General features: G+C 42.3%; 1 protein-coding gene across 1 annotated transcript; it reads left to right on the plus strand.

The window, feature by feature from the left end:
• Nucleotides 1-12,943: 12,943 nt before the first annotated feature.
• On the plus strand, nt 12,944-14,446 carry LOC127131688 (uncharacterized). The gene has a single exon (XM_051060603.1). The coding sequence runs from the start codon at nt 12,944-12,946 to the stop codon at nt 14,444-14,446; it is 1,503 nt and encodes a 500-aa protein (XP_050916560.1).
• The last annotated feature ends 13,539 nt before the right edge of the window (nt 14,447-27,985 follow it).

Here is a 27,985-nt window from a genome sequence, read left to right on the forward strand (position 1 = left end):
CGCACTTTCAATGATTTGGGTGAAGCATTCGTAAAGCAGTACAAGTGCAATGTTGATATGGCTCCCGACCGAGATCAATTGAGATCACTGTCTCAGAAGGATAAAGAGGCATTTAAGGAGTATGCGCAGAGGTGGAGAGAACTCGCTGCTCAGATCAACCCTCCTTTAGAGGAAAAGGAGATGACCAAGATTTTCCTGAAGACCCTTAGCTCATTTTACTATGAGCGGATGATCGCCAGTGGCCCCCGGTGATTTTACCGAAATGGTAAATATGTGGATGAGGCTAGAAGAAGGTGTCATAGAAGGATGATTGTCTAATGAGGAAGTATCGTCCAGCAAGAGGTACGACAACAGTTTTCGCAAGAAGAAGGACAGTGAAACCAATGAAAATTCCAGTGGGAAGCAGAGAAGGCCTCAAATCAGAAGAAGTCAACCATCCCTTCAACATTATCATCAGGTATTGTCAGTAATTCCTATGTTTTCAACAAATCAGTCAACACCAGTTCAACAATAACAACGTCAACAACAACAACCACAACAACGAACGAACACCTACAACAACAACAATACCAACAATCATCAACAACATAATTTTGAAAGGAAGAAAGTCTCTTTCGACCCGATTCAGATGACCTATGCAGAGCTTTACCCATAGTTGGTTCTCAAGAACCTACTCCAACCAAGAAATCCTCCGCAAATACCTCAACCACTTCCATGGTGGTACAAACCAGATCTCCGTTGTGCTTTTCATCAAGGAGCACCCGAACATGACACTTAGAACTGTTATCCTCTCATATATGAAGTCCAGAAGCTAGTGAAAAATGGAATGGTGTCCTTTGAGGACCGTGCACCAAATGTGAAAGTTAACCCACTGCCCGCTCAAGGAAATTCATCTGTCAATATGGTGGACGGATGCCCTGGGGAGTTCAAAGTGTTCGACGTCCATTTTATTCGAAGGTCCTTGGAGACGATCCATAAGGACATTTGCTTGGTGAGCGATTGTGAGCATGACCATGATGGTTGTGTTATCTGCAGTGTTAATTCAAGAGGTTGATGGATGAGGGTATGATTCAGATTGTTCATTCCCGACACATAGATGACAATGTCAATATGATTGTTCATGTGTTTAAGAATCCCGAGAGAGTGGTGATTCAGTATGATAGCAGCAACAATAACAATATCAGCCAAAGATCGGTATCACCGTTGGTCATACGGTTGGCGGGTCCAGTCCCGTAAAGGCTGTTCCTTATCAGTATAATGCAACTATGGTGAAGGATGGTCAAGAGGTTCCATTACCTACGACCAATTTTGTCGTGAGCATTGTTGATGTTACCAAGGTAACCCGTAGTGGTCGAGTGTTTGGGCCGGTATTCCCAAAAGATGTGAAAGATTCAATAGTTAGTAAGAAGGTAGAAGTGCCCACAGTAGATCTGTTTAGTACTTCAAAGCGTCAGTCTGGTGAATCCAGCAGTTTGAAGACTAACGATGATGATGAAGTGCTTAGGCTGATAAAGAAAAGTGAGTTCAATATGGTGGAGCAGCTGCTCCAAATCCCCTCAAAGATTTCAGTACTATCTCTATTAATGAATTCCAAAGCGCACAGAGAAGCACTGCAAAAAGTTCTAGAACAAGAGTTTGTGGAACATGATGTTACGGTGGATCAGTTCAATCATATTGTAGCTAACATCACTTCCTGCAACAATCTCAGATTCTGTGATGAAGAACTTCCTGAGCAGGGTAAGAATCATAATCTGACTTTGCATATCTCGATGAATTACAAAGATGACGCTTTATCTAATGTGCTTGTTGACACCGGATCTTCGTTGAATGTGCTGCCAAAGTCAACATTGTCAAAGATGTCATACCAAGGAGCGCCTATGAGATATAGTGGCATAATTGTCAAAGCTTTCGACGGTTCGTGCAAGACAGTGATATGTGAAGTGGACCTTCCGGTGAAGATAGGTCCGAGTGATTTTCAAATTACTTTTCAAGTAATGGATATCCATCATGCCTACAGTTGTCTGTTGGGAAGGCCATGGATCCACGAGGCAGGAGTTGTTACCTCCACGTTGCATCAGAAGCTCAAATTTGTGAAGAATGGCAAGCCTGTCATTGTTGGTGAGGAGAAGACATTGTTGGTTAGCCACTTGTCATCTTTCTCTTATGTTGAAGTTAAGGATGAGGTTGGAACTATGTTCCAAGCCTTATCTATTGCTGCTGAAAAGAGAGTTGGGGCACCTATGTCCTCATTGAAGGATGCAAGGAAGATTGTTGAATAAGGAACTGTTGATCAGTGGGGATAAGTGGTAGAGGTCTCCGACAATAAGAATAGAACCGGTCTGGGTTTTAAGCAAGGGTTGTCAGCTACAAGATCAGAGGATATGCAACTTAGCTTCCGTAGCGGAGGGTTTATTCATGGCAATGAACAACACTTAGATGTTATGCTAGATGATGACGAAGATGAAGGCTACACCAATTTTGTGACGCATGGAAAGGCTTGCAACAATTGGACTGTGGTTGATATTCCTGTTATTATGCATCGATCTAAGTAATTGCTTATATTAGTTTTCAAAAATACTTCTCCTATGCCTAAGGGAGAAGTGAACATTGTTGGGCATTTCAAATTGATCATTAATAAAGTTTAAATCTATTCATCCACATCTATGATGTTTTGTTTTAACTTTTTGCTTTATTCTGAAAATGGTAATCACAAAAAACATAAAAAAAATAATATAATTGTCCATCTGCATAATATTTGGTCACAAGTTCACCTCTCTAAAATCAAAATATCAAATCACTATGCAGGTTGGTTTCTAACCCTATTGAATACAATGATCCTTCTCCTTCTCCAAATTTTGAATTCCCTGTGTTTAAGGCTGAGGAGGAAAGTGATGAAGAAAAGTAAGTGATGAATTGTCTCGTCTTCTTGAGCATGAAAGAAAAGCCATTCAGCCATTCGAGGAGCAAATTCAGTTAGTCAACTTGGGTTCCAAGGATGATGTGAAGGAAGTCAAGATTGGGGCTCGACTGTGTCCAGATGCTAAGAAGGGGTTGACTGATATTCTCCGAGAGTATTCAGATGTGTTTTATTGGTCCTATCAAGACATGCCTAGTTTGGATTCTGAGATAGTGGAGCATAGATTGCTGCTGAAGCCAGAATTCCCGCCAGTCAAGCAAAAGTTGAGAAGAACGCATCCTGATATGACAGTGAAGATCAAAAAAGAAGTGCAAAAGCAAATTGATGTCGGTTTCCTTGTGACCGTTGAGTATCCGCAATGGGTGGCCAATATTGTGCCTGTGCCAAAGAAAGATGGAAAAGTCCGCATGTGTGTTGATTATAGAGATTTGAATAAAGCCAGTCCGAAAGATGATTTCCCTCTGCCACACATTGATATGTTGGTAGACAATACTGCTAAATTCAAAGTCTTTTCGTTTATGGACGGATTTTCTAGATATAATCAGATCAAGATGGCACCCAAAGATATGGAGAAAACCACATTCATTACACCCTAGGGAACATTCTGTTATAGAGTGATGCCTTTCGGTTTGAAGAATGCTGGTGCAACTTACCAAAGAGCTATGACTACTCTTTTTCATGATATGATGCATAAAGAGATTGAAGTTTATGTTGATGATATGATTGCTAAATCCATTAATGAAGAGGAACATGTTGAGAATTTTTTGAAGCTATTCCAGCGTTTGAGGAAGTATAAACTCCGCTTGAATCCTAATAAGTGTACTTTTGGTGTTCATTCTGGTAAGTTGTTAGGCTTTATTGTCAGCGAGAAGGGTATTGAAGTTGATCACGCCAAGGTCAAAGCAATACAAGATATGCCTGCGCCCAAAACTAAGAAGCAAGTCAGAGGTTTTCTTGGTCGCTTGAATTATATCTCAAGATTCATTTCACACATGACTGCCACATGTGCGCCTATATTCAAGCTTCTTCGGAAAGATCAGTCTTGTGATTGGACTAAAGATTTCCAAAAAGCTTTTGATAATATCAAGGAATATCTGCTTGAGCCTCTGATTCTGTCTCCACCTATTGAAGGGAGACCATCGATCATGTATTTAACTGTGCTTGAAGAAAGTATGGGTTGTGTTCTTGGTCAGCAAGAGGAGACTGGAAAGAAAGAATTTGCAATTTACTACCTCGGTAAGAAGTTCACCGAGTATGAGACTCGGTATTCTATGCTTGAGAAGACTTGTTGCACATTGGCTTGGGATGCTAAGCGTCTGCATCAATATATGTTGAATCATACCACTTGGTTGATATCCAAAATGGATCCAATCAAGTATATATTTGAGAAGTCTGCTTTAATTGGGAGGATTGCCCGTTGGCAGATGTTGTTATCAGAGTATGATATCAAATACCGATCTCAGAAAACGATCAAAGGTAGTGTCTTAGCTGACCATTTGGCTCACCAACCAATTGAAGATTACCAGTCAGTGCAGTATGATTTTCCTGACGAAGAGATCTTGTACTTGAAAGTGAAGGATTATAATGAACCATTGCTTGAAGAAGGGCCAGAGTCTGGTTCCCATTGGCGCATGGTATTTGATGGAGCTGTTAATCAGTATGGTGATGGTATTGGGGCAGTGATTATTACTCCTCAAGGCACGCATTTTCCGTTTACAGCTAAATTAACTTTCAAATGTACAAACAATATGGCAGAATATGAAGCTTGCATTATGGAGCTTGAAGAGGCCATTAATCTCAAAATCAAGCATTTAGATGTCTTTGGAGATTCAACTTTGGTGGTGAATCAGATCAAAGGTGAACGGGAGACGAATCAACCTAGTTTAATACTGTATAGAGATTATGCAAGGAGGATTTCAACTTTCTTTACAAAGGTTGAGTTTCATCATATCCTTCGAGATGGAAACCGGATGGCAGATGCTCTTGCAACGTTGACATAAATGATTATAGTGAAGTATTGGAATGAGGTTCCCAATTTGACTGTGATGCGTCTTGATAGGCCAACTCATGTGTTTGTTGTTGAAGAGATCAAAGATGAGAAGCTGTGGTATTACGACATCAAATATTTCCTCCAAAGTCAGATTTACCCGTATGAGGCATCTTTGAAAGATAAGAAGACTTTGAGGAGATTAGCCGGAAATTTCTGCCTGAATGGTGATGTGTTGTATAAGAGACACTTCGATATGGTTTTTCTCAGATGCGTGGATAGACACGAAGCAAACCTATTGATTACTGAAGTCCACGAAGGTTCCTTTGGTACTCATTCCAATGGACATGCAATGGCGAAAAAGATGTTGTGAGCAGGTTACTATTGGCGGACAATGGAGTTTGACTGTTGCAAGTTTATGAAGAAATGCCACAAGTGTCAAATATATGCGGATAAGATTCATGTTCCTCCGACACTGTTGAACGTCATTTCCTTCCCATGGCCCTTCTCCATGTGGGGAATTGATATGATTGGCATGATTGAGCCCAAAGCTTCGAATGGACATCATTTCATTTTAGTGGCAATTGATTACTTCACAAAATGGGTTGAAGCGACATCATATGCGAATGTAACCAAGAAAGTTGTTCTAAGGTTTATCAAGAATCAGATTATATGCCGTTATGGTGTGCCAAGTAAGATCATACTGATAATGGATCGAACTTGAATAACAATATGATGGAAGCTCTTTGCAAAGAATTTAAGATTGCACATCATAATTCTTCTCCCTACAGACCCAAGATGAATGGGGCTGTTGAAGCTGTAAACAAGAACATCATGAAGATTATTCAGAAAATGGTCGTAACATATAAGGATTGGCATGAGATGCTCCTATTTGCTTTGCACGGTTATTGTACATCCATCTGCACTTCAACAAGCGCAACTCCTTTCTCTCTTGTATATGGTATGGAAGCAGTACTCCCTGTAGAGGTTGAGATCCCCTCATTGCGTGTGCTTATGGAAGCCAAGTTGACTGAGGCTGAATGGTGTCAGACCAGGTTTGATCAGTTGAATTTGATAGAAGAGAAGAGGTTAACTGCCATGTGTCATGGTCAGTTATATTAGCAGGGAATGAAGAAAGATTTTGATAAGAAGGCTAGACCTCGTGTATTCAGAGAAGGTGACCTTTTGCTCAAGAAGATCCTATCTTTCAAGCAAGATTCTAGGGGCAAATTGACTCCTAATTACGAAGACCCATATGTTGTCAAGAGAGCCTTTTCAGGCGGTGCTTTGATTCTCACAACTATGGATGGTGAAGAGTTCACTCGTCATGTGAACGCAGATGCAGTCAAGAAATGCTTCGCCTAAAAAGAAAAGAACAACTCCCTAAGTTGAAAACCCGAAAGGGCGGCTTAGGCAAAAATGAGTGTCTCGGTGGATTGAAAACCTGAAAGGGCGATCCAGGAAAAAGTTAGAGACATAAAACAGAAAAGAGTTATCCCGATAAATTGAGTACCTCATCTTGGGGAAATTTATGCAAAAATTAGGGGTTATGGAAAGTAACTGCATCCAGTTGATCTTCAGATTTGAAGACTTTGTTGAACACAACGGTCGACAATGATCCATCATCCCCAGTAGCGGCCAAGAGCGCAGTGGATATCAAGAATGGGTGGAAGGATTAGTGGTCATTTGTATTCAATGTAACCCTTTTCCATGAAAATTACCATTTTCAACTTTGTAAAGATCTATGGAGTCTTGTCATTTACAGACTACCATTCTATTAAATAAAGTTGAGCTTTTATCCAATTGTTTCTACTCTTATTTATTTCAGCCAAATAGTTTTAAATTTTATTATGATCATTTTTGAAAATTAAAGTTTTAATCAAAACACGTTTTCTTAAACATATAAAAGCAGTCATTTTAAATAATCAATTAATTTAAAAGGAATATCAACAATGGTTCGAAAGCATTAAGCCCTAAATGTGAAGCAATATTGGTTCTCCCCAAGCAGTAGGAGCAATTTCTCTTTCATCCCAGACAACATTATTCAGCTCTCGATGTTTTTTGATTTCTCTAGATGATTGACTATTCACTTTTCCCTAATAAGGTAGCCAGCCGAGTTGGTTGATTAGCCCCCTTCATAGTGTTTCTTCCCCAATCGAGTTTATGATTATTCCCAGCTGAGTGCGTACGCTTTGTTACGGCAATTTGTGTGATTTCGGCAGAACGATGGTTTCTTCATCAGTCGCCATCGGATTTTCTCCCAGTCATAGTTTCCTCCTGGTTCCTGAGCAGCTATCTGCATTTGTTCCCCTGCAGGGTTGTCTCCTATTGGATATGGTGTTGACCTAAAATTCCCCGCAGAATCGATAACGGTTTTCCTCAGCAGATCGCCTCTTTCCCCGGCTAGGTTTGAGCCTTTGGGATATTGATCTCTCTTTTCTCCAGCAGTTGTTTCCCTCTTTTGTGGATTAACCAAGAATTGTATCGATGATTCAATTCTACGACACCCTTGTATCCTTTACGATCGTTTTGTCAGCATAATCATCATATATACATATACATATACATATACATATACATATACATATACATATACATATACATATACATATACATATACATATACATATACATATACATATACATATACATATACATATACATATACATATACATATACATATACATATACATATACATTTGTATAATTTCATGGTTGCATCATCACATTTGTTGACTCATTCTTGTGATTCTTATTCTTTGTTATGGAGGTATCTTATCCTCATATAAGTTTGGTGTTTGTCCTCCCTCACTTGTAGAGTGTCATCCCCTTAAGCAGAAAAACTTTAACCTTTCTCCTTTCCCCACTGAGTTGTTTCCTCATGGATGATTAGTATTTCAGTTTCCTCCCTAGTTGATTATCTAGATGGAACCACTCCCCTAGAGTTATATCCTCATTGGGTCGAGTCTCGATTGACCGTTTCTTTCTAGATCCTATCTAGATAGATGTTCTGGGTCCCCTAAGAGTTTATTACCCAGTAACTGGTAATATTCTTCTTAGTTTGCAGTTTGTTACTTCTTGCCCAATACCCGACAAAAGTACCCCTATTTTCTCCCCATTGGAGTCCTCAGCGGAATCATTTTTATGTTTCCCCGGGAAGTTTATCCTTGATATGTTCATCCTAACCGATGACAGATATTTTCTTCCCCTGTTTCAGTTTATCCTTGATATGTTCATCCTAACCGATGACGGATACTCTCATCTTTGGTATTCTACCTAGTAAAAAGGTAGTTGTAATCCCTATTTTATTCCCTAGAGAGTTAATCCTTGATATGTTCATCCTAACCGATGACAAATTTCCTTCTCTTTGCGGTCTTCTGCCCAGTAACCGGTAGTTGTAAATCCTGCCTTTCTTTCCCCTTGCAGAGTTTATCCTTGATATGTTCGCTTTAACCAGTGACGGATATTCTCTCCTTTGGTATTCTATCCAGTAACTGATAGATGTAATTCCTATTTCTCTCCTCCCAGAGTCTATCCTTAATATGTTCATCCTAACCGATGACAGATTTTCTCTTTGATGATATTCTATCCAGCATTCGATAGATGTAATTCCTACTTTTTGTTTAGTTGGTTTATCCTTGATATGTTCATTCTAACCGATGACGGATATCCTCCTTGACATCCCCAGGCAAGTCTATCCTTGATATGTTCATCTTAACCGATGACAAATTTTCTTTCCTTTGAATATATCCTTGATATGTTCACCTTAACCAGTGACGAATATTCTCATCTTTGGTCTTTTGCCTAGTAACTGGTAGTTGTAAATCCCATTTCTGCAGTTTTCCCCAGCAAGGTTATTCTTACACAGCAACCTGTAATGAATACTCCCTCTTGGTGGTTCCCAACGAGTCATCCTTGATATGTTCATCTTAACTTATGACGGGTGTCGTCTCTGTCAGATCTTTATTATCTCCTTACCTAGTAACTGGTAGTGGATAATAAATTTCTGCTCCTCCTGCGCTGAAGTCTATTTCTTCCCTAGTTGAGTTGAGTGCGCATTTCCTCAGTGAAATCGCTTTTCCTGCATGAGTCGAGTACTTCAGTTTTATCCTGATCTACTCATTTCCCCAGCATCTTTTTAAGTCGTAGCCTGGCCTACGCATAACCCTTTTACCCCCTCAGAGTCTCTGTCTCCCCAGTGAGTTTTCCTTACGTTATGCTCCTACGGACCTTCGGTCTCTCTGATTTCTTTTCCTTTATGGCAACATTTCCCTACTGAGGATTTGCTTTTACATTCATATCATATGCCTCATGAGGTCTTTTAGGGACCAAAATTTGTTCCTATATGTTGTTATTTAAGCCCATTCTACTGAGTCGATATGAAGATTTTAACCTTCGTCTCCTCAGTTAGAATGTCCTTAAATAGGGGCAATTGTAAGACCCTAATTTTGACCCTAAGATCCCTCATGCAATTTCATCATATGCATTGGCATTGGGATCATACCTTGGCATCCTCCTTACTCCTCTTTCATTGGTTTTTGTTTTTGGAGAAATCACCAAGCACCATGTGATTATATCATACTTGTATATTATCATTTCAGTAACCAAAATACCAAAAATATGTCTTTGTTATTTTCCCAGCTCTTTTGTAGGAAGGGCATGATCACCATTGATCTATCAAGTTCACATCTAGGGTTTTGTAACACCCCAAAATTTGCCCTCCTCATTCATGCATTCATTTTTAGATCATTTAACATTCCATATTGCATTTCATCATGTCAATCAGAATCAAATCCAAGAAGCTTGAACATCATCCAAGACACTTTGTGGGTTCTACCTGGGTGATCGATCAACACAAGGGAAAGACTTGAGTTACTTCCAATAGGTTCAAATGGGGTTTATTCATCATTCAAAACGCTAATCTTGAAGGAGCAAAAATCTGTTCATGAGCTGTCGTGCTCGCTAGGCGAGCAAAATGGTTCGCCTAGCGAATCTGAACTGTCATGCTCGCTAAGCGAGCAGATCCTTCGCTAGGCGAAGCCCACGCGTTTTGAGAAAAATAACAGAAAGTCATGGGCTTGAGTTGCCCTCATTTGAGCCCACCAAGCCACGAAAATCAGGTTATAAATTCAGAATTCCATTGAGCCAAACCCTATTCGATTCCTATTTACCCTGGCAGAAGAGAAAAGTTAGCAAAATTCAGAGCAGCCTCCAGACAGCTCTGAAAAGTTCACTCTGACTCACACACTTTTTCACCCCCATCTCACGCAAACCCTAACATTGCTTTGCAAACCCAGCCGTGCCATTCGATTTTAATTGATCCCTCTAATCAGGTTTTCCCTTATTCCCATTACTCTATGCTTTCAATTTGAATTCTCTGAATGTATGAGGTATCGTTAGGTTTTACCCACGGGTTTAGATATGCATGAATGTATAAAACAATACTTTGAATGTTTAATCAATTAATTTTTGAAATGGAGACCATGGGGTTTGGGGTTTCTGAGATCGTACTGTTATCCATGAAGAACCCAAAACCCGCAGGCGCTCGCTAGCACCTCGCTAGGCGAGCACGCAACGAAGCTTCGCTAAGCTTTTGCTAAGAGAAGCAGCAGCGATCGCGACAGCAGTTGTTTTTTCTGTTTGCTCTAATCTGTTTTGTGTTCGTCATGACATTGTTTTCTCCTGATTCCATCCTGTTACTCTAACCTGTTTGTTGAGTTTTTGTAAGGGCTCACATGACATTAGAAGAGATGGATTGCTTGGTATTCCACTTTATTTGTGGGATACCACCTGGAGGTTTATTCCGATTACCTGTACTGACTCACTTTCTTTGATGGTGCTAGCTTGAGGGATCTCTGGGTTTCTCGTGTCGTTAGTTGCTATTACTTCGGATCTTTATCCGTACGGTAGACCTCTTGATCCCTTTATTTTTCCCGCATTTTTACCGCTCTCTTAGCTGGAAGACCTCGATAGGAGGCAATATTTTTGTGTGTTTACCTTTGTGGCCGAAGACCTCCCAGAACAGGCACCAGTGCTAAAGACCTCCATGAAGAGGCAATTGACGGATAAAAGGGATTAGTAGTCAATCCCTCATTATTCAGTGCGTCGTTCTTTAAGATCACACTACGTGTCGATGCTTCAGAACACAATCTCAAGATCTTTTGTCCGGTCGGTTAGTGGAGAGGGTTCCATCTTTCTAAAGCCCCACGCCTTGTCATGAGCTCACCCTGTCCAGGGTTAAGAGCTATGAGGTCTTATCCTCATTACCCTTTTGATCTGCTCACCCTGACGTTCAGTGTCAGTGGTTAAGAGCCCATTCGATTACCCTCCCATGGCTTGTTTGTCGAGGTTGATATGACCCCTCTTGACTAAAGCCCTACCCATGTATGTTTGAGCCCCTTTGTTGGTGTGTTTACTTTATGCATGTTTGTTTTGTATGGTGTGATCTTCTCCCCATAGGGTTGCTAGGCTTTGTATAGTCTCTCGGTGGCATGTCAATTAAGGTAGCACTGTTCCTTCGTCTAGGACTTCCTTTTTGCATGAGTATCCCTAAAACACAAACAAACTCATTGATTTTTCTTCTCCTAAGAACACGTTTACTCCTTCTACTACAGGCGAGTAAGTCTCCAAAGGTCGAGCATCCGGTAGATTGCGTAGTAACGTTGTTCGCCCAAAACACAACCCTTAACCCGTAGTTAACCAAACTATGGCTTGCTCTGATTCTTATTCCAGATGAGATACGTAGGCATAAGACGCGATGTCTTACCGAGCACACATCCCCCTAACCCATAGGCAGCCGAGCTACGAAGACTCTGATTCTCATATTCATATGAGATACGTATGTAGTGGATGCGACATCCGCGCGAGTCATTTTCTTTTGACCCCTCTCTTTTAATAAATAGTACATTAAATAAACCCACACCCTTTAGACAAGAACAACAAGAGTGGATCCCGTAGGGTACTACGGATGCGTAGGGGTGCTAATACCTTCCCTTCGCATAATCGACTCCCGAACCCAAGATTTGGTTGCGAGGCCTTGTCTTTTCCTTTCCTTTTCCCAGGTTTACTTCGAGCGTTTCCTTTCCCTCCTTTGGGATAAATAACGCACGGTGGCGACTCTTCTGTCTTTTCCTTCTTCGCCGGTTGTTTTTTTCGCACTCCTATTTTTTTAGGCTGCGACAGCTGGCGACTCTGCTGCGGACCCGGTTTCCCTAAGCGAGTCCCTCCTTGCTTTTGTAGGTTTCTTGTTTGTTGGGTGTTTATTCTTTTGTACAGTTATTTATTTTTCAGCACTTGTGTACATATCATTGCCGTGTCTGTTGGATCTGTTGGGTTGTTTGTTTGTGGGAGTGGGATGTTCTGTGTGAGATAGGCCCAATACACAGGCCTGAGTGCACTTAGGATTAGCGTGGTTTCACATGCCCTCACGTTCCGTCTCGGTCCGATGTTGGAATATGAAAACACAATTCAGATGTGGATCTTTCTAGAGAATTCTGTGATGTGGATCTCCTACAGTGCTAGAGCTATCTGGGAGAACCGTTAAGTCTGGATGACCTTTAGGATGACCTTTACCTTACCTTCATGGGAACTTGGCTGAGACACTCCTCTTATAGTGGTAATGCCAAACCAGAAACGGTGGACGTATTATTACTATTCGGCCTGAGAGTCCGTGATATCAATGTCTCTACCCTTTAGCCTTCGCATGTGAGTTGGGTGGGTTGTTTACAGGTGTGCAGGAACCCTTGACCTCATCATACCCTAATATCTGATACCTGGTACCTGATCATCATGGTTCTATTTCCTGGATCCGAACTTCTGACACTGGTTTTATTTGTGGATCTGAACCTTTAAACCTGCATACCTGGACTGCCGACCTTTGAGGATTTCTTCATAGAGAACAACCCGTGGTTCAGTATGTGGCCGGAACCGGTCACATGTCCTTTGCATTGCATAACATCATCTGCATATTTGCATCCAATGCTTATTCATTTGCAGGGTCTTCCCTTTCTCGGTTTGGTTTGGCTGATCTGTGCTTATTATGGAGGCTCCCAGGAAGAGTAACGTGACCTATCATTTCTTCGATACCAAGATCGGCCCATTGCGTCAGATAAAAGCTTTGATTACTCCTGACCATGTGGGTTTATTCCGGGATACTTATGGCAACATCTTGCTTATGGTTGAAGACTTGGATGCTTCTCAGAGGAGTTTGATACATACTTGCTTGCAGTTTTATGATCCTCAGTTGCGTTGCTTCACTTTTCAGGATTTCCAGTTGGCTCCTTTATTGGAAAAGTATGCTATGACCTTGGGTGTTCCCCTACAACATTGTGTCCCTTTCAACTCCGATATACCTCCTCAAAAGCATAAGGATATTGCTAAGGATCTTCATCTGGAAGTGTTTGTTGTGAAGGAAAATCTCTCTTCTAAGGGAGGTCTATCTGGTTTCCATCTGGATTTTTTGGTAGACAAAGCCGAGGAGTGTGCTGCTCAAGGAAATTGGGAGGCTGTGTGTGCTCTGTTGGCATTAAGTGTCTATGGTATTATGCTATTCGTCAATGAACCGAAGTTCGTGAGTATGAGTGCTATTCATATCTTTCTGCTAAAGAACCCGGTTCCCACCCTTCTTGGTGATTTCTATTTTTCGGTGCACAATAAGAATGAGAAGAGACGAGGGAGATTGGTCAGATGTTGCGCCTCATTGTTCCATAAGTGGCTCGTGGGGCACTTGCCAAATGACGATGCTTTTCTGAATCCGCATCAAGCCAGGAATTGGGCTAGAAGGTTGGTTGTCTTGACTGCTAAAGACATCAGATGGTGTAATCAGAATACCAAGGGTGGCGATTTTGTGGTTAGCTGTGGGAAATACCCCAATGTACCATTGTTGGGTATGAAGGGTTGTATCAACTATAACCCGATTCTTTTGAGAAGACAATTAGGGTATGCCTTGACTCACGCTCCTAAGGATCAAGATTTGGTGGAATCTTTCTACTTCCCAGTGCAAGATAATCTAGAATTGGTTAAGCAAGCTGCTGGAGCTTGGAGGAATATTCAGACTAAAGGTGCTACTGTCTATGGAAAATGTAACAACATCTCTTCTTCCCAGTATGATAGTTGGTTGCGAGAAAGAGCTCGGATTACTCTTCTACCTTTCCCTATGGGAGAACCATCTGATTCGGTTATTGTTGAGTCTGTCAGCATGGTTGAGTACAACAGTTTGAAGCAAGAAAAGGGAAAAGCATATAAGTTGAATGCGAAGCTGAGTGAAGGCCTCAGGAAAACTTTGTGCGCTAAGAAAGAAGCTGAGAGAGAAGTTCAAAGATTGAATGAGCTGCAAAGACAAAGCAATGAGAAGATTGCTGAAGATGCTGATTATATCCGTAAAGTCTGTTCAGGTGAGGATATACTGAAGAAAGCTTGCAAGGCTGCTAAGGAGCAGTTAGGAAGAGCTGAATATAGGCTTATTGAGCGCCAGCAAAGGTGGGAAGAATTGTCTGATCGCCGGAGACAGGTTGAGATAGAAATCAGAGCAGAAAATGAGTAGTTGAAGAGTAAGGAGAACGAACAGCATTAAGCACTTCGATTGGCTGAACAAGAGATCTTCGAACTAAAGATTCAAGCAGGGGTCAAGAGAACAAAAGAACAAGACAAGTACAGGAAATCGGAAGAAGCGGTCAAAACGAGGAGTTTGTTGATTCAAGGCCTTACAGAACACCCTACGGACCCGGTTACAGAGGCGCTTCTTAAGGAAGTTCGAGAAGACTCGTTTGGGCTAGATGTTTGATTCCTTTTGTTTTTGTAGAGTTCACCATCAGGCTTGTTGATGGGTTCTCATTTCTTTTTTCGTCGCTCTCCGCACAGTTTGTATTTTGACTATGACACCTTTCGGATGTTTCGTGCTCTTTGATTATTTCGGTATTGTTATTTGCACGTTCGATTGCAGTTGTACACGTTGTTCTGGAAGGTCAAACTGGAATTGAGAAGGGGGTGCCTTAAAATTGAATAAGCAGCGCATCGCATACCATGCATATTAACCCTTGTTTGTTTTGCAGGTGTCACCGCAGTGTCTAATATTTGTTCCCTGTTTAAGGCATTATTGGTCCCAAGCGAGTCCACAGGTACCCGACAAAGGAAAATTGTCCGCAACTAGCGATGAACCAGGTACAGAAAGAGCTGGCTGATATGCGTGAAAGGATGGGTCAGTTCATGACATTGATGACTGGTATGGAAGAAGGCCAGGAAAAGCTGAGGGAATTGGTTGAGCAACCGAGGCCCGATCCAGAGGTAGAGATACTAAATGCTGAGGGAAACCCTGGTAACCCTGGGAACGCTGATAACCCTGTGAACATGGTAACGCGGGTAACGCGAATGCTGATGGAAACCCGGATAATGTTGGCAACACGGGGAATGTTGGAAATGGTATTGGCGGAAGGTACAATGTGAATCAAGGAATTCGGATTAACGGGTGCCCCGTTACTGAAGATTATCAGTATGATAAATTCTCTTTGCACGACGAAACGCATGAGACCACTCACCGTATGGATGAGCTTGCTGAGAAGCTCAAATCTTTGGAGTCTCAAAATTCCTTAGGTTTTGATGTCACAAATCTTGGTCTGGTTCAGGGGGTGAGGATTCCTCACAAGTTAAAACCCCCTACTTTTGAGAAATACAACGGGGCTTCTTGCCCACGCACTCATCTCCAATCTTATTTGGGAAGGTTGGGAGCTCACACGGAAGATGAAAAGTTGTGGATGTACTATTTTGAAGACAACCTAACTGGGGCTTCTCGTGAATGGTATTCTCATTTGTCTCGTACTACCATCAAGAGTTGGAAAGACTTGGCAGAGGCTTTTATCAAGCAATATCAATACAACTTGGACATGGCTCCAAATCGGACCTTGTTGCAAGGAATGTCTCAGACTGCCAAGGAGACCTTTAGAGAATATGCTCAGCGTTGGAGACAGATTGCTGCGTCCGTCCAACCCCCTATGTCTGAAAGGGAGATGGCGGACATGTTCATGAACACTCTCCAAGGCAATTATATTGAGAGATTGGTTGCTTGCCCGTCAATCAGCTTTGCAGAGATAGTAATTGCTGGAGAAAAAATCGAGAGTCTGTTGAAGATGGGCCGATTTCAAGACAATAGTGCTTCCAGCTCATCAGGTCCCAAGAAACCGTTTGCTGGTAACGGTCAGCGAAAAAGAGAAGGAGAGACAAGCGTTGTGTATGCCGGCAGAGGCAGGGGCAGAGGACGCCCTAATTATTATCAAGATCAAGTGGCCGCAGTCACTATTCCAACACCTGCTCCTCAACAACAACAACAACCGCAGTATCATCCGCAACAGCAACCCAGGTACAACAATCAACAACAAGGAGGTAATCCGGGTCACCAAAGACACTATCAACAACGTCCAAGGCAGACGGACCGGGTCATTGAGCCGATCCCAATGCCTTATTCTGTATTACTCCCAAGGCTGATTGACCTGAATTTGGTTACATTAAGAACTCTGGCCCCACCAATCGATCCCAATAATTTGCCTAGAGGTTATGATGTCAACGCCAGATGTGCTTTTCACTCCAACGCACCTGGCCATACTACATACAATTGCAAGGCTTTCCAGCTAAAGGTACAAGATTTGAGAGTTGCCAAGGCTATCAATTTTTCTCCGGTGCCTAATGTTATCCAAAACCCGATGCCAGCCCACGGTGGGAAGAGGATTAATGTTGTTGGTAGTGGGGAAACTTTGAATTTGGTTTCTGATGTGACTAAAGTGAAGACTTCGCTATCGGTGGTTAAAGACCGACTTTTGAAAGGACAGGTTTTCCTGGGCTGTGGGGAAGAGTGCAGAAATCGTCAAGCTGCCGAGAATGGATGTGACCGTTTGAGAAGGGGTATTCAGCAACTGATAGATGGAGGTTGTCTTCAGTTTGATCAGACCCGTCCAGTGAAGAATGATGTGTCAACAGTGACGATTTATTTCACTCCTGAAGAAATATATGTTCCCGAGAGACCCGCTCCGATAACAATATATTTCCCAGAAAGTACAGAACCAACAATGGTGAACATCGAAAGTCCAGCACCAGTTACAATTTACTCTGACAACCCTCAACCGACTTTGGTTAGTCCGGTCACCATCACGGTACCAGGACCTATTCCGTATGAGAAAGACAGTGCTATCCCGTGGCACTATGGGGCTGATATCTACTTCCAGGGGTGGAAAGTTGACGAAGAAGACATTGACATTGGTAGCTCCACTGTAGACAATGTTGGAGGGGTTGGTGGCTTCACTCGCAGTGGACACCTATTTGCACCATCAACATTGCGCACGAATACTGAAGCTGAGGCAGCTACCAAGGCTAAAGGAAAACAGGTAGCCACCAAAGAGGTTACTACTGAGGAAACTCCTCCTAAGACCGCATTCGAGAAGGAAGTGGATGAGTTTATGAGGATTATCAAGAAAAGTGACTACAAGGTAGTCGACCAGCTAAATCAGACACCCGCAAAGATCTCCATTCTCTCATTATTGATGTGCTCTCAGGCGCACAGAGCAGCCTTGTTCAAAGTACTGAATATGGCCTATGTTCCACCAGAGATAACCGTTAACCAGCTGGAGTCGGTAGTTTCAAATGTAAACGCTAGCCATGGGCTAGGTTTCACCGACTATGACCTGGCATCTAAGGGCAGGAATCACAACAAAGCTTTGCATATCACAATGGAATGCAAAGGGGCGGTGCTTTCCCATGTTTTGGTTGATACAGGCTCTTCTCTGAATGTTCTTCCAAAGAAAGCCTTAATGAAGTTCGATTGCAATGGCATCATTCTAAGGCCAAGTAATTTAGTTGTGAGGGCTTTTGATGGCTCTAAGAGATCTATCTTTGGCGAAGTTGAGTTGCCAGTTAAGATTGGACCGCAGGTGTTCAAGAGCACCTTTTATGTGATGGATATCCAGCCTGCCTATAGCTGTCTGCTAGGTCGGCCCTGGATTCATGTTGCCGGTGCTGTTACTTCTACTCTCCACCAGAAGCTCAAATATGAAGTAGAAGGCCAGGTCGTCATTGTCTGTGGTGAAGAGGATATTTTTGTTAGCCACCTGTCTACATTTAAGTATGTGGAGATGGATGGTGAGATGCATGAGATGCTGTGTCAGGGCTTTGAAGCCATAAACATCAGTGAGGTCGCGCCCGAAGCTGTCTTTTCACCTAAGTCTGAGAAGGTCGGGACTCCTATCTCTTCATACAAGCAGGCCGTCGAGGTGGTTAAAGCTGGTAATGCCCAAGGCTGGGGCAAATTTGTGGAGCCAATCATCAAAGAAGACAAGTTTGGATTGGGGTATACTCTGGGGTCTCGGAAGAATGAAGCCGATACTTTCTCCAGCGGGGGTTTGGTTTCTCCCCACATCGTCAACACTGCGGATGAAGACAAGGCTAACAGCGTCTGTGACTTAGATAGCTGGATTCGCTCGTGTGTCCCGGGAGAAAAGCTCAACAATTGGTCGTCGGAAAAAGTCGTCCGGGTTACTCTACTGAAAGAGTAATTTTTATTGTTTTCCTTTTATTACATGCATAATAAAGTCTTACAGTTTACCCAAGGTGTAATGACTCATCTGTAGGGCCATCCATTTAGTTACATTTCGCAATTATTTTCATCATCAATAAAGGACATCTTTCGCAAACAATTTTGTGTTCTCTTTCTTTCAATTATTTTTTTTACTTTTACAAAAAACAATAAAAAATGGAAACGTTTCTTTTTCGTTTTTCTTTCCAAAAATCTCGTTCTAAGGTAAAGCATGATCCTCCATCATGCAGAGATGGTCACCCGGATCTCACTGCTAACGACATTGTTATGGCCAAGTATGACTTCGACAATCCTATCTATCAAGCTGAAGAAGGAGTTGAGGAAGATTGTGAATTGCCTAAAGAGTTAGCCAGGGTGTTGAAACAGAAGGACCGAGATATTACACCTTATCAGGAGGTGATTGAGACCGTCAACATTGGTACCGAAGACGACAAGAAAGAGATCAAGATCGGGGCCAGTCTACAAGCCGAGGTGAAGGAACAATTGATCAGTTTGCTTCGTGAGTACGTCGACATCTTTGCTTGGTCCTATCAAGATATGCCAGGTTTGGATACAGACATCATTGTGCACAGGTTGCCGTTGAATGAAGATATGCCGCCGGTGAAGCAGAAGTTACGCCAAACTCATCCTGACATGGCAATGAAAATCAAAGAAGAAGTTCAGAAACAGTGGGACGCAGGGTTTCTCGCTGTGGCCAGTTACCCACCATGGGTTGACAATATCGTATCGGTACCCAAGAAGGATGGAAAAGTACGGATGTGCGTCGATTACAGAGATCTGAATAGAGCTAGTCCGAAAGACGACTTCCCATTACCTCACATCGATGTTTTGGTTGATCACACAGCTCAATTCTCCGTATATTCTTTCATGGGTGGTTTCTCCGGTTATAATCAGATCATGATGGCGCCGGAAGACATGGAGAAAACGACATTCGTCACACCGTGGGGTACCTTCTGTTACAAGGTCATGCCTTTTGGGTTGAAGAACGCAGGGGCAACGTACCAACGGGTTATGGTAACACTTTTTCATGATATGATTCACAAAGAGATCGAATGCTATGTGGATGATATGATTGCCAAGTCCCGAACAGAAGGAGAACATCTGGACAATCTGCAGAAGTTGTTTGAACGTCTGAGAAAGTTCAAGTTAAGGCTGAATCCGAATAAGTGCACTTTTGGAGTGCGAACTGGTAAGCTGTTAGGTTTCATTGTAAGTGAAAGAGGAATAGAGGTAGATCCTGCGAAAGTAAAAGCTATTCAAGAAATGTCTGCACCTAAAACAGAAAGAGAGGTTTGTGGCTTCTTGGGCCGATTGAACTACATTTCAAGGTTCATATCTAATCTTACAGCCACATGCGAGCCATTGTTCAAAATGCTGAGAAAAGAGCAAGAGGTCAGGTGGAATGATGATTGTCAGAAAGCTTTTGAAAGAATAAAAGAGTATTTGCAAGAGCCCCCGATTCTAATGCCTCCAGTAGAGGGAAGACCGTTGATCATGTACTTGACGGTGTTAGAAAGGTCAATGGGTTGTGTGCTCGGTCAGCATGACGAGTCAGGTCGAAAAGAGCATGCAATATATTACCTTAGCACAAATTTTACCGACTGTGAACAAAGATACTCATTGCTCGAGAAAACTTGTTGCGCTTTGACATGGGCTGCTCGCCGACTAAGACAGTATATGTTAACTCACAAGACTCTATTGATATCAAAGATGGATCCAGTCAAGTATATTTTTGAAAAGCCAGCACTTACCGGAAGGGTTGCTAGGTGGCAAATGATGTTGACAGAGTATGACATCCAATACACTTCGCAAAAAGCCATCAAAGGAAGTGTCTTGTTAGACTATCTTGCAGAGTAACCGATTGATGATTACCAACCTATGAGGTTCGACTTTCCTGATGAGGACATCATGTTTCTCAAATCGAAAGATTGCGAGGAACCACTCCCGGAGGAGGGGCCTGACCCTGAATCCAAATGGATTATGATGTTTGATGGGGCGGTCAACGTCAATGGTCGCGGAGTTGGTGCAGTGTTGATCACGCCGGAGGGGGTTCATATGTCATTTTGTGCCAGAATAACTTTCCCCTACACCAACAATGAAGCCGAATACGAAGCTTGCATCCTAGGACTTGAGGAAGCCATCAACCTACGGATTAAAACTCTGGATGTATACGGGGATTCAGCTCTGGTCATCAATCAAACCAATGGGAAATGGTATACATATCAGCCTGATTTGGTTCCTTACAGAGACTACACGAGAAGATTGTTGATTTTCTTTACGACGGTGAAGCTGCATCACATTCCTCGTGAAGAAAACCAATTTGCTGATGCTTTGGCTACCCTGTCTTCGATGATTAAGGTGCTATGTTGGAACTACGTACCCAAAATTGATGTATCTCGACTTGACATACCCGCCTATGTGTTTGATGCTGATGCAGTATCTAATGATAAGCCGTGGTATCATGACATCAAGCGTTTCCTGAAGAGTCAAGAGTACCCAGCTGTGGCGTCTTCGAATGATAAGAAGACGTTGAGGAGGTTAGCCGGTAGCTTCTTTCTGAACTCAGATGATACTCTGTACAAGCGAAATTTCGACATGGTCTTGCTCAGATGTGTGGACAAGCAGGAAGCGGACATGTTAATGCAAGAAGTACATGAGGGATCTTTCGGTACCCATGCCGGAGGACACGCAATGGCTAAGAAGTTGTTAAGATCAGGGTATTATTGGTTAGTAATGGAGGCAGACTGTTGCGCATACGCCCGAAAGTGTCACAAGTGCCAGGTTTACACAGATAAAGTGCATATCCCTCCAAGCCCATTGAATGTCATGTCATCACCTTGGCCTTTGGCAATGTGGGGCATTGATATGATTGGCAAGATCGAACCGACTGCTTCCAACGACCATAGATTCATTTTGGTCGCTATTGACTACTTCACTAAGTGGGTGGAAGCAGCATCCTATGCGAATGTTACGAAGCAGGTGGTAGCCAGATTTCTGAAAAGAGATATCATCTGAAGATACGGAGTTCCCGAGCGGATCATTACTGATAATGGTTCGAATCTCAATAACAAAATGATGGCAGAGCTTTGCCGGGACTTCAAAATCGAGCATCACAATTCTTCCCCTTACAGGCCAAAGATGAATGGCGCTGTTGAGGCAGCTAACAAGAATATTAAGAAGATTGTGCAAAAGATGGTAGTAACATACAAGGACTGGCATGAGATGTTATCGTTTGCATTACATGAGTATCGAACTTCAATTAGAACATCCACCGGGGCAACACCTTATCAGCTTGTATATGGCATGGAAGCGGTTCTTCCGGTTGAAGTCGAAATTCCTTCTTTGTGGGTCCTGATGGATGTTAAGCTTGACGAAGCAGAATGGGTCCGTTCTCGATACAATCAGCTGAGCCTAGTTGAGGAAAAGAGACTAGCAGCTATATGTCATGGCCAACTATATCAGAGACGAATGAAGAGAGCATTTGATCAGAAAGTGTGCCCTCGGGAGTATCAAGTCGGTGAATTGGTACTCAAAAGAATTATTCCTCCCAACACAGATCACAGGGGAAAATGGACACCGAACTATGAGGGTCCATACGTGGTTAAAAGGGTTTTCTCTGGCGGAGCTTTGATGCTAACAACCATGGATGGCGAAGACTTCCCATCCCCTGTCAACTCAGACGCAGCTAAAAAATACTTCGCATAATTGACCTGCTGGACAAAAGAAAAAGAGTCCAGGAAAAAAAGGGGCATCCCGAAAAAAAATAAAAAATAAAATAAAATAAAATGTACACCCGGTGAGTCGAAAACCCAAAAGGGCGGCTCAGGAAAAAAGGGGTATCCTGGTGGATTGAAAACCCAAAAGGGCGGTCCACGCAAAAGAGGGAATAAGCGAATGACTGCGATCTAAGTTCATCCGTGTTATATCACCGTTTCATTCAAACCGGAAATCTTCGAAGGTTAAAGATCGATTAATCATCCACTCCAGAAAGCAAGATGAGCAGAGCGTCTTGAGGTCATACGAGCCATAGCAGAGTCGAAACTCAGTGGGACCCCATATCCACATTGCCATTAGGATAGTTTTCTTTTGTTCAATTTATAGCGATCGCCTCTTTTCAGGGATCAGCTTCCTGATGTACTCGCCTATTCCTGGCACACATTTTTTTCAACCAATGAAAGTCGAATAATTCAGTTAAAGAGTCTCTTTATTTTTCAGTTTGTTTGCAAAAGATGTCTAAATTCTTGATTAAACATATTGCATCTGAACATAATGGTGGCTTTTGCAGATGATTTGCACAGGAAAACATTTAAAATTGCTTTGAATGTGCTTAATCCCGGACGGTGAATTCAAACTGAGTAATTCTCCCGGGACATACGTGTGTGATTGCAGGTCACAGGAACCGGATGCCAAGTCATGAATCCTCATCCCCAAGCGATTGACAAAGTCTCTCCTCAACAGAGCATGTCCCCCCAGTAGAGTTGCACCTTGTATCCCCGGCAACAGCGGAGTAGTTGCATACCCAACGGACAAGAGGGTGGTGTTCCCAGTGTTCATCTCATTCCCCAGCAAATTATTTTTAACAGATTTGTTTTGATCCTCAGCCTGAGGACGATTAGCAAGTTCATATCCCCAGAAAGGTCAACTTTTCAAAAAAAAGGAGAGCCAATTTATTTTCGGTGGCTCCCCGGTCCTGGCAGACGAATCATTCCCCACAGAGCATTCAAGGATTGATACAGCGATCCGTTCCCTACCGGAGTTTACTTCCCCAAGCAGATTTCTTTTTGCACCATGCATAACATTTGCATTTGCATGCATATCAAGCATACACATAAGCTGATAAACAGGTTCTTCAAAGCAGACTGAAGAATTACTTTACAACCAAAGTCATGAGATTCAGCCAGAGGATCAAGTGTGTGTGATCCAGCATGAGGGTCATTTTGAAGATTCAGCCTGAGAATCGTTTTCCAATGAGCCATCCTAAGGTTCAATTTGAAGATTCAGCCAGAGAGTCGCCTACAAGCGTTATTTTTCCGACAAGGATTAGATTAACAGCTCAACAGAAAATCAACCTACAAGAGGATCCAGCCCGCGGATCGCAATTTAGAAAACAAAAGTCTAATTGAAGGGTCGTTACAACATGTTCTAGCCTGAAGAATATGTATGAAGCCCAAAAAGTGGAATATTCTCGAAGCGGCATATCTAACATGAAGATTGGGTGTAGATTTCGAAAGAGGGTCAACCAGCGCATGCCTCAGATGCGAGATCCTGATGATGGGAATTTATCATCAAAACAATCCAGATCTAGCCAAAAGATCGAAGTCAGTTCTAGCCCAAAGATCGAAGAAGATCTAGCCAAAAGATCGAAGTCAGGTCTAGCCCGAAGATCGAAGTCAGGTCTAGCCCGAAGACCGAAAATAGATCTAGCCAGAAGATCGAAGAAGATCTAGCCAAAAAATCAAAAAAGATCTAGCCAGAAGATCGAAGTAGATCTAGCCAGAAGATCGAAGTCAGGTCTAGCCCGAAGACCGAAAATAGATTCAGCCAGAGGATCGAAACTCTAGATTAAGTCAGAAGACTGATTCAGATTCAGCCAGAGGATCGGAAGAAAAATAAACAGCGCGGTGTATTTCAGCATTTTTGTGGTGTTCTCAGAGCGCAAATTTTTGGTCTGTCTTTGGTATTCAATCACAGCTCACCCTGTTGGTCTGATAAGCTGTTTGCTTTCATCCTGCTCGGGTTAGCTGATGATTGAATAGGGGCAGCTGTAACACCCCAAAATTTTCCCTCCTCATTCATGCATTCATTTTTAGGTCATTTAACATTTCATATTGCATTTCATCATGTCAATCCGAATCAGATCCAAAAAGCTTGAACATCATCCAAGACACTTTGTGGGTTCTACCTGGGTGATCAGTCAACACAAGGGAAAGACTTGAGTTACTTCCAACAGGTTCAAATGGGGTCTATTCATCATTCAGAACGCTAATCTTGAAGGAGCAAAAATTTGTTCATGAGCTGTCGTGCTTGCTAGGCAAGCTGAATGGTTCGCCTAGCGAATCTGAACTGTCATGCTCGCTAAGCGAGCAGATCCTTCGCTAGGTGAAGCCCACACGTTTTGAGAAAAATAACAGAAAGTCATAGGCTTGAGTTGCCCTCATTTGAGCCCACCAAGCCACGAAAATCAGGTTATAAATTCAGAATTCCATTGAGCCAAACCCTATTCGATTCCTATTTACCCTGGCAGAAGAGAAAAGTTAATAGAATTCAGAGCAACCTCCAGACAGCTCTAAAAAGTTCACTCTGACTCACACACTTTTTCACCCCCATCTCACGCAAACCCTAACATTCCTTTGTAAACCCAGCGGTGCCATTCGATTTTAATCGATCCCTCTAATCAGGTTTGCCCTTATTCCCATTACTCTTTGCTTTCAATTTGAATTCTCTGAATGTATGAGGTATCGTTAGGTTTTGCCCACGGGTTTAGATATGCATGAATGTATAAAGCAATACTTTGAATGTTTAATCACTTAATTTCTGAAATGGAGACCATGGGGTTTGGGGTTTCTGAGATCGTACTGTTATCCATGAGGTAGCACCTCGCTAGGCGAGCACGCAGCGAAGCTTCGCTAAGCTTTCGCTAAGCGAATCAGCAGCGATCGCGACAGCAGTTGTTTTTTCTGTTTGCTCTAATCTGTTTTGTGTTCGTCATGGCATTGTTTTCTCCTGATTCCATCCTGTTACTCTAACCTGTTTGTTGAGTTTTTGTGAGGGCTCACATGACTTTAGAAGAGATGGCTTACTTGGTATTCCACTTTATTTGTGGGATACCACCTGGAGGTTTATTCCGATTACCTGTACTGACTCACTTTCTTTGATGGTGCTAGCTTGAGGGATCTCCAGGTTTCTCGTGTCGTTAGTTGCTATTACTTCGGATCTTTATCCGTACGGTAGACCTCTTGATCCCTTTATTTTTCCCGCATTTTTACCGCTTTCTTAGCTGGAAGACCTCGATAGGAGGCAATGTTTTTGTGTGTTTACCTTTGTGGCCGAAGACCTCCCAGAACAGGCACCAGTGCTAAAGACCTCCATGAAGAGGCAATTGACGGATAAAAGGAATTAGTAGTCAATCCCCCATTATTCAGTGCGTCGTTCTTTAAGATCACACTACGTGTCGATGCTTCAAAACACAATCTCAAGATCTTTTGTCCGGTCGGTTAGTGGAGAGGGTTCCATCTTTCTAAAGCCCCACGCCTTGTCATGAGCTCACCCTGTCCAGGGTTAAGAGCTATGAGGTCTTATCCTCATTACCCTTTTGATCTGCTCACCCTGACGTTCAGTGTCAGTGGTTAAGAGCCCATTCGATTACCCTCCCATGGCTTGTTTGTCGAGGTTGATATGACCCCTCTTGACTAAAGCCCTACCCATGTATGTTTGAGCCCCTTTGTTGGTGTGTTTACTTTATGCATGTTTGTTTTGTATGGTGTGATCGTCTCCCCATAGGGTTGCTAGGCTTTGTATAGTCTCTCGGTGGCATGTCAATTAAGGTAGCATTGTTCCTTCGTCTAGGACTTCCTTTTTGCATGAGTATCCCTAAAACACAAACAAACTCATTGATTTTTCTTCTCCTAAGAACACGTTTACTCCTTCTACTACAGGCGAGTAAGTCTCCAAAGGTCGAGCATCCGGTAGATTGCGTAGTAACGTCGTTCGCCCAAAACACAACCCTTAACCCGTAGTTAACCAAACTATGGCTTGCTCTGATTCTTATTCCAGATGAGATACGTAGGCATAAGACGCGATGTCTTACCGAGCACACATCCCCCTAACCCATAGGCAGCCGAGCTACGAAGACTCTGATTCTCATATTCAGATGAGATACGTATGCAGTGGATGCGACATCCGCGCGAGTCATTTTCTTTTGACCCCTCTCTTTTAATAAATAGTACATTAAATAAACCCACACCCTTTAGACAAGAACAACAAGAGTGGATCCCGTAGAGTACTACGGATGCGTAGGGGTGCTAATACCTTCCCTTCGCATAATCGACTCCCGAATCCAAGATTTGGTTGCGAGGCCTTGTCTTTTCCTTTCCTTTTCCCAGGTTTACTTCGAGCGTTTCCTTTCCCTCCTTTGGGATAAATAACACACGGTGGCGACTCTTTTGTTTTTTCCTTCTTCGCTGGTTGTTTTTTTTGCACTCCTATTTTTTTAGGCTGCGACAGGTTTGAGAACCTCATAGCTAAGAGAACAACCAAGGAATGATCCACAATGTCTCTAAGCATCATATATGAGTCCCAATGATCTTTGCATGTTATTTTGATCAATATTTCTTCAAGAGTTTGAACTTGATTTGCCTTGGAAACCCTAGTTTGTCTGGGTATCTTGAGTAACTTCTTCAACAAGCTTCCTCATCAATTGATCAAATTTCTCAAGGGGCACTTGAAAATTCATCATCTTATGCATATATGATCTACCTTGAGCCTAAAATGTTAAGAGAATTGCAAGTTAGCAAGTTGGTTGATGGTGGTTGGCCAGATGAATTCATCTGATCAAAATTAGGTCTCCCTAGACCCTATCTCCTACAATTTTCATCATATGAAAATGATTCCAAGAGAAAAGTTACTCTAAATGACATTCCAAACAACTTTCATGTTGAAACATTATAGGTCATTTTGTCTAAACCCTAATTTGAAAGTCAACTTCCCAAGGCCATAACTTGCTCAATTTTTATGAGATGAAAGATTTCCATGTTGCACAATCAAATTTTGTAGTGAGAGATAAATCAACTTTTATGAGCATGTGAGACGAGGATACATTATAGGTCATTTTGGACCAATACCGTTGAATAAGTGATTTTCCTCAACTTCAAAAATGCATAACTCTTTCATTCTAAATCCAAATGATTTCAAATTGGTGACCATTTTATAGGTTTTTGAAATAGATACAACTTTGATGAAGGAACTTTTCTCATTTGGAGCTCACATAAAAAGTTTAGTAAGGTGGAACATTGAAGTATATGACTTGACACTTAGACAATTTTCCAACATGTTGAAATTTCCAAACTTCCACCTCAAAATTCACCATGATACAAGTTCCAAATGGAAAGGTGTTCAACATAAGAGTTGTTCCTCTTGATCTAAGCTTTCCAAAGAGTCCTAATTCATTCATTTTGGATCAAATTTGCTAGGGATGTGCATGGTGTTAACAAGCCTGCATCAATTGGCAAAATCAAAACTTCAAATGATCATTTCACATTGCCTTGCCAATCAAGCTTGATTCAGACCTCATTTCAGTTGGTTTTCGACCTTAGCGCATTGCGTCACTGGCCTGTACACGCCCATGCAAACTTGAACATGACATTGCCAAATTTGGAAGAAATTGCAAGTGTGCAAATAACACTTGAATTTGCTATAAATAGATACCCTTTGAGCTCATTTCAAAGGATCCTTGCGCGCCAACTTTGCCTCCACTACTCAAACCCTCACAATTTAAAGGAAAACCTGATA

The sequence above is a fragment of the Lathyrus oleraceus genome, chromosome 3, assembly GCF_024323335.1.
Source record: "Lathyrus oleraceus cultivar Zhongwan6 chromosome 3, CAAS_Psat_ZW6_1.0, whole genome shotgun sequence".
Classification (NCBI taxonomy): Eukaryota; Viridiplantae; Streptophyta; class Magnoliopsida; order Fabales; family Fabaceae; genus Lathyrus; species Lathyrus oleraceus.

What these genes read in the sequence shown, in the direction of transcription:
- LOC127131688 (XM_051060603.1), top strand. Translation starts at nt 12,944, where the DNA reads ATGGAGGCTCCCAGGAAGAGTAACGTGACCTATCATTTCTTCGATACC.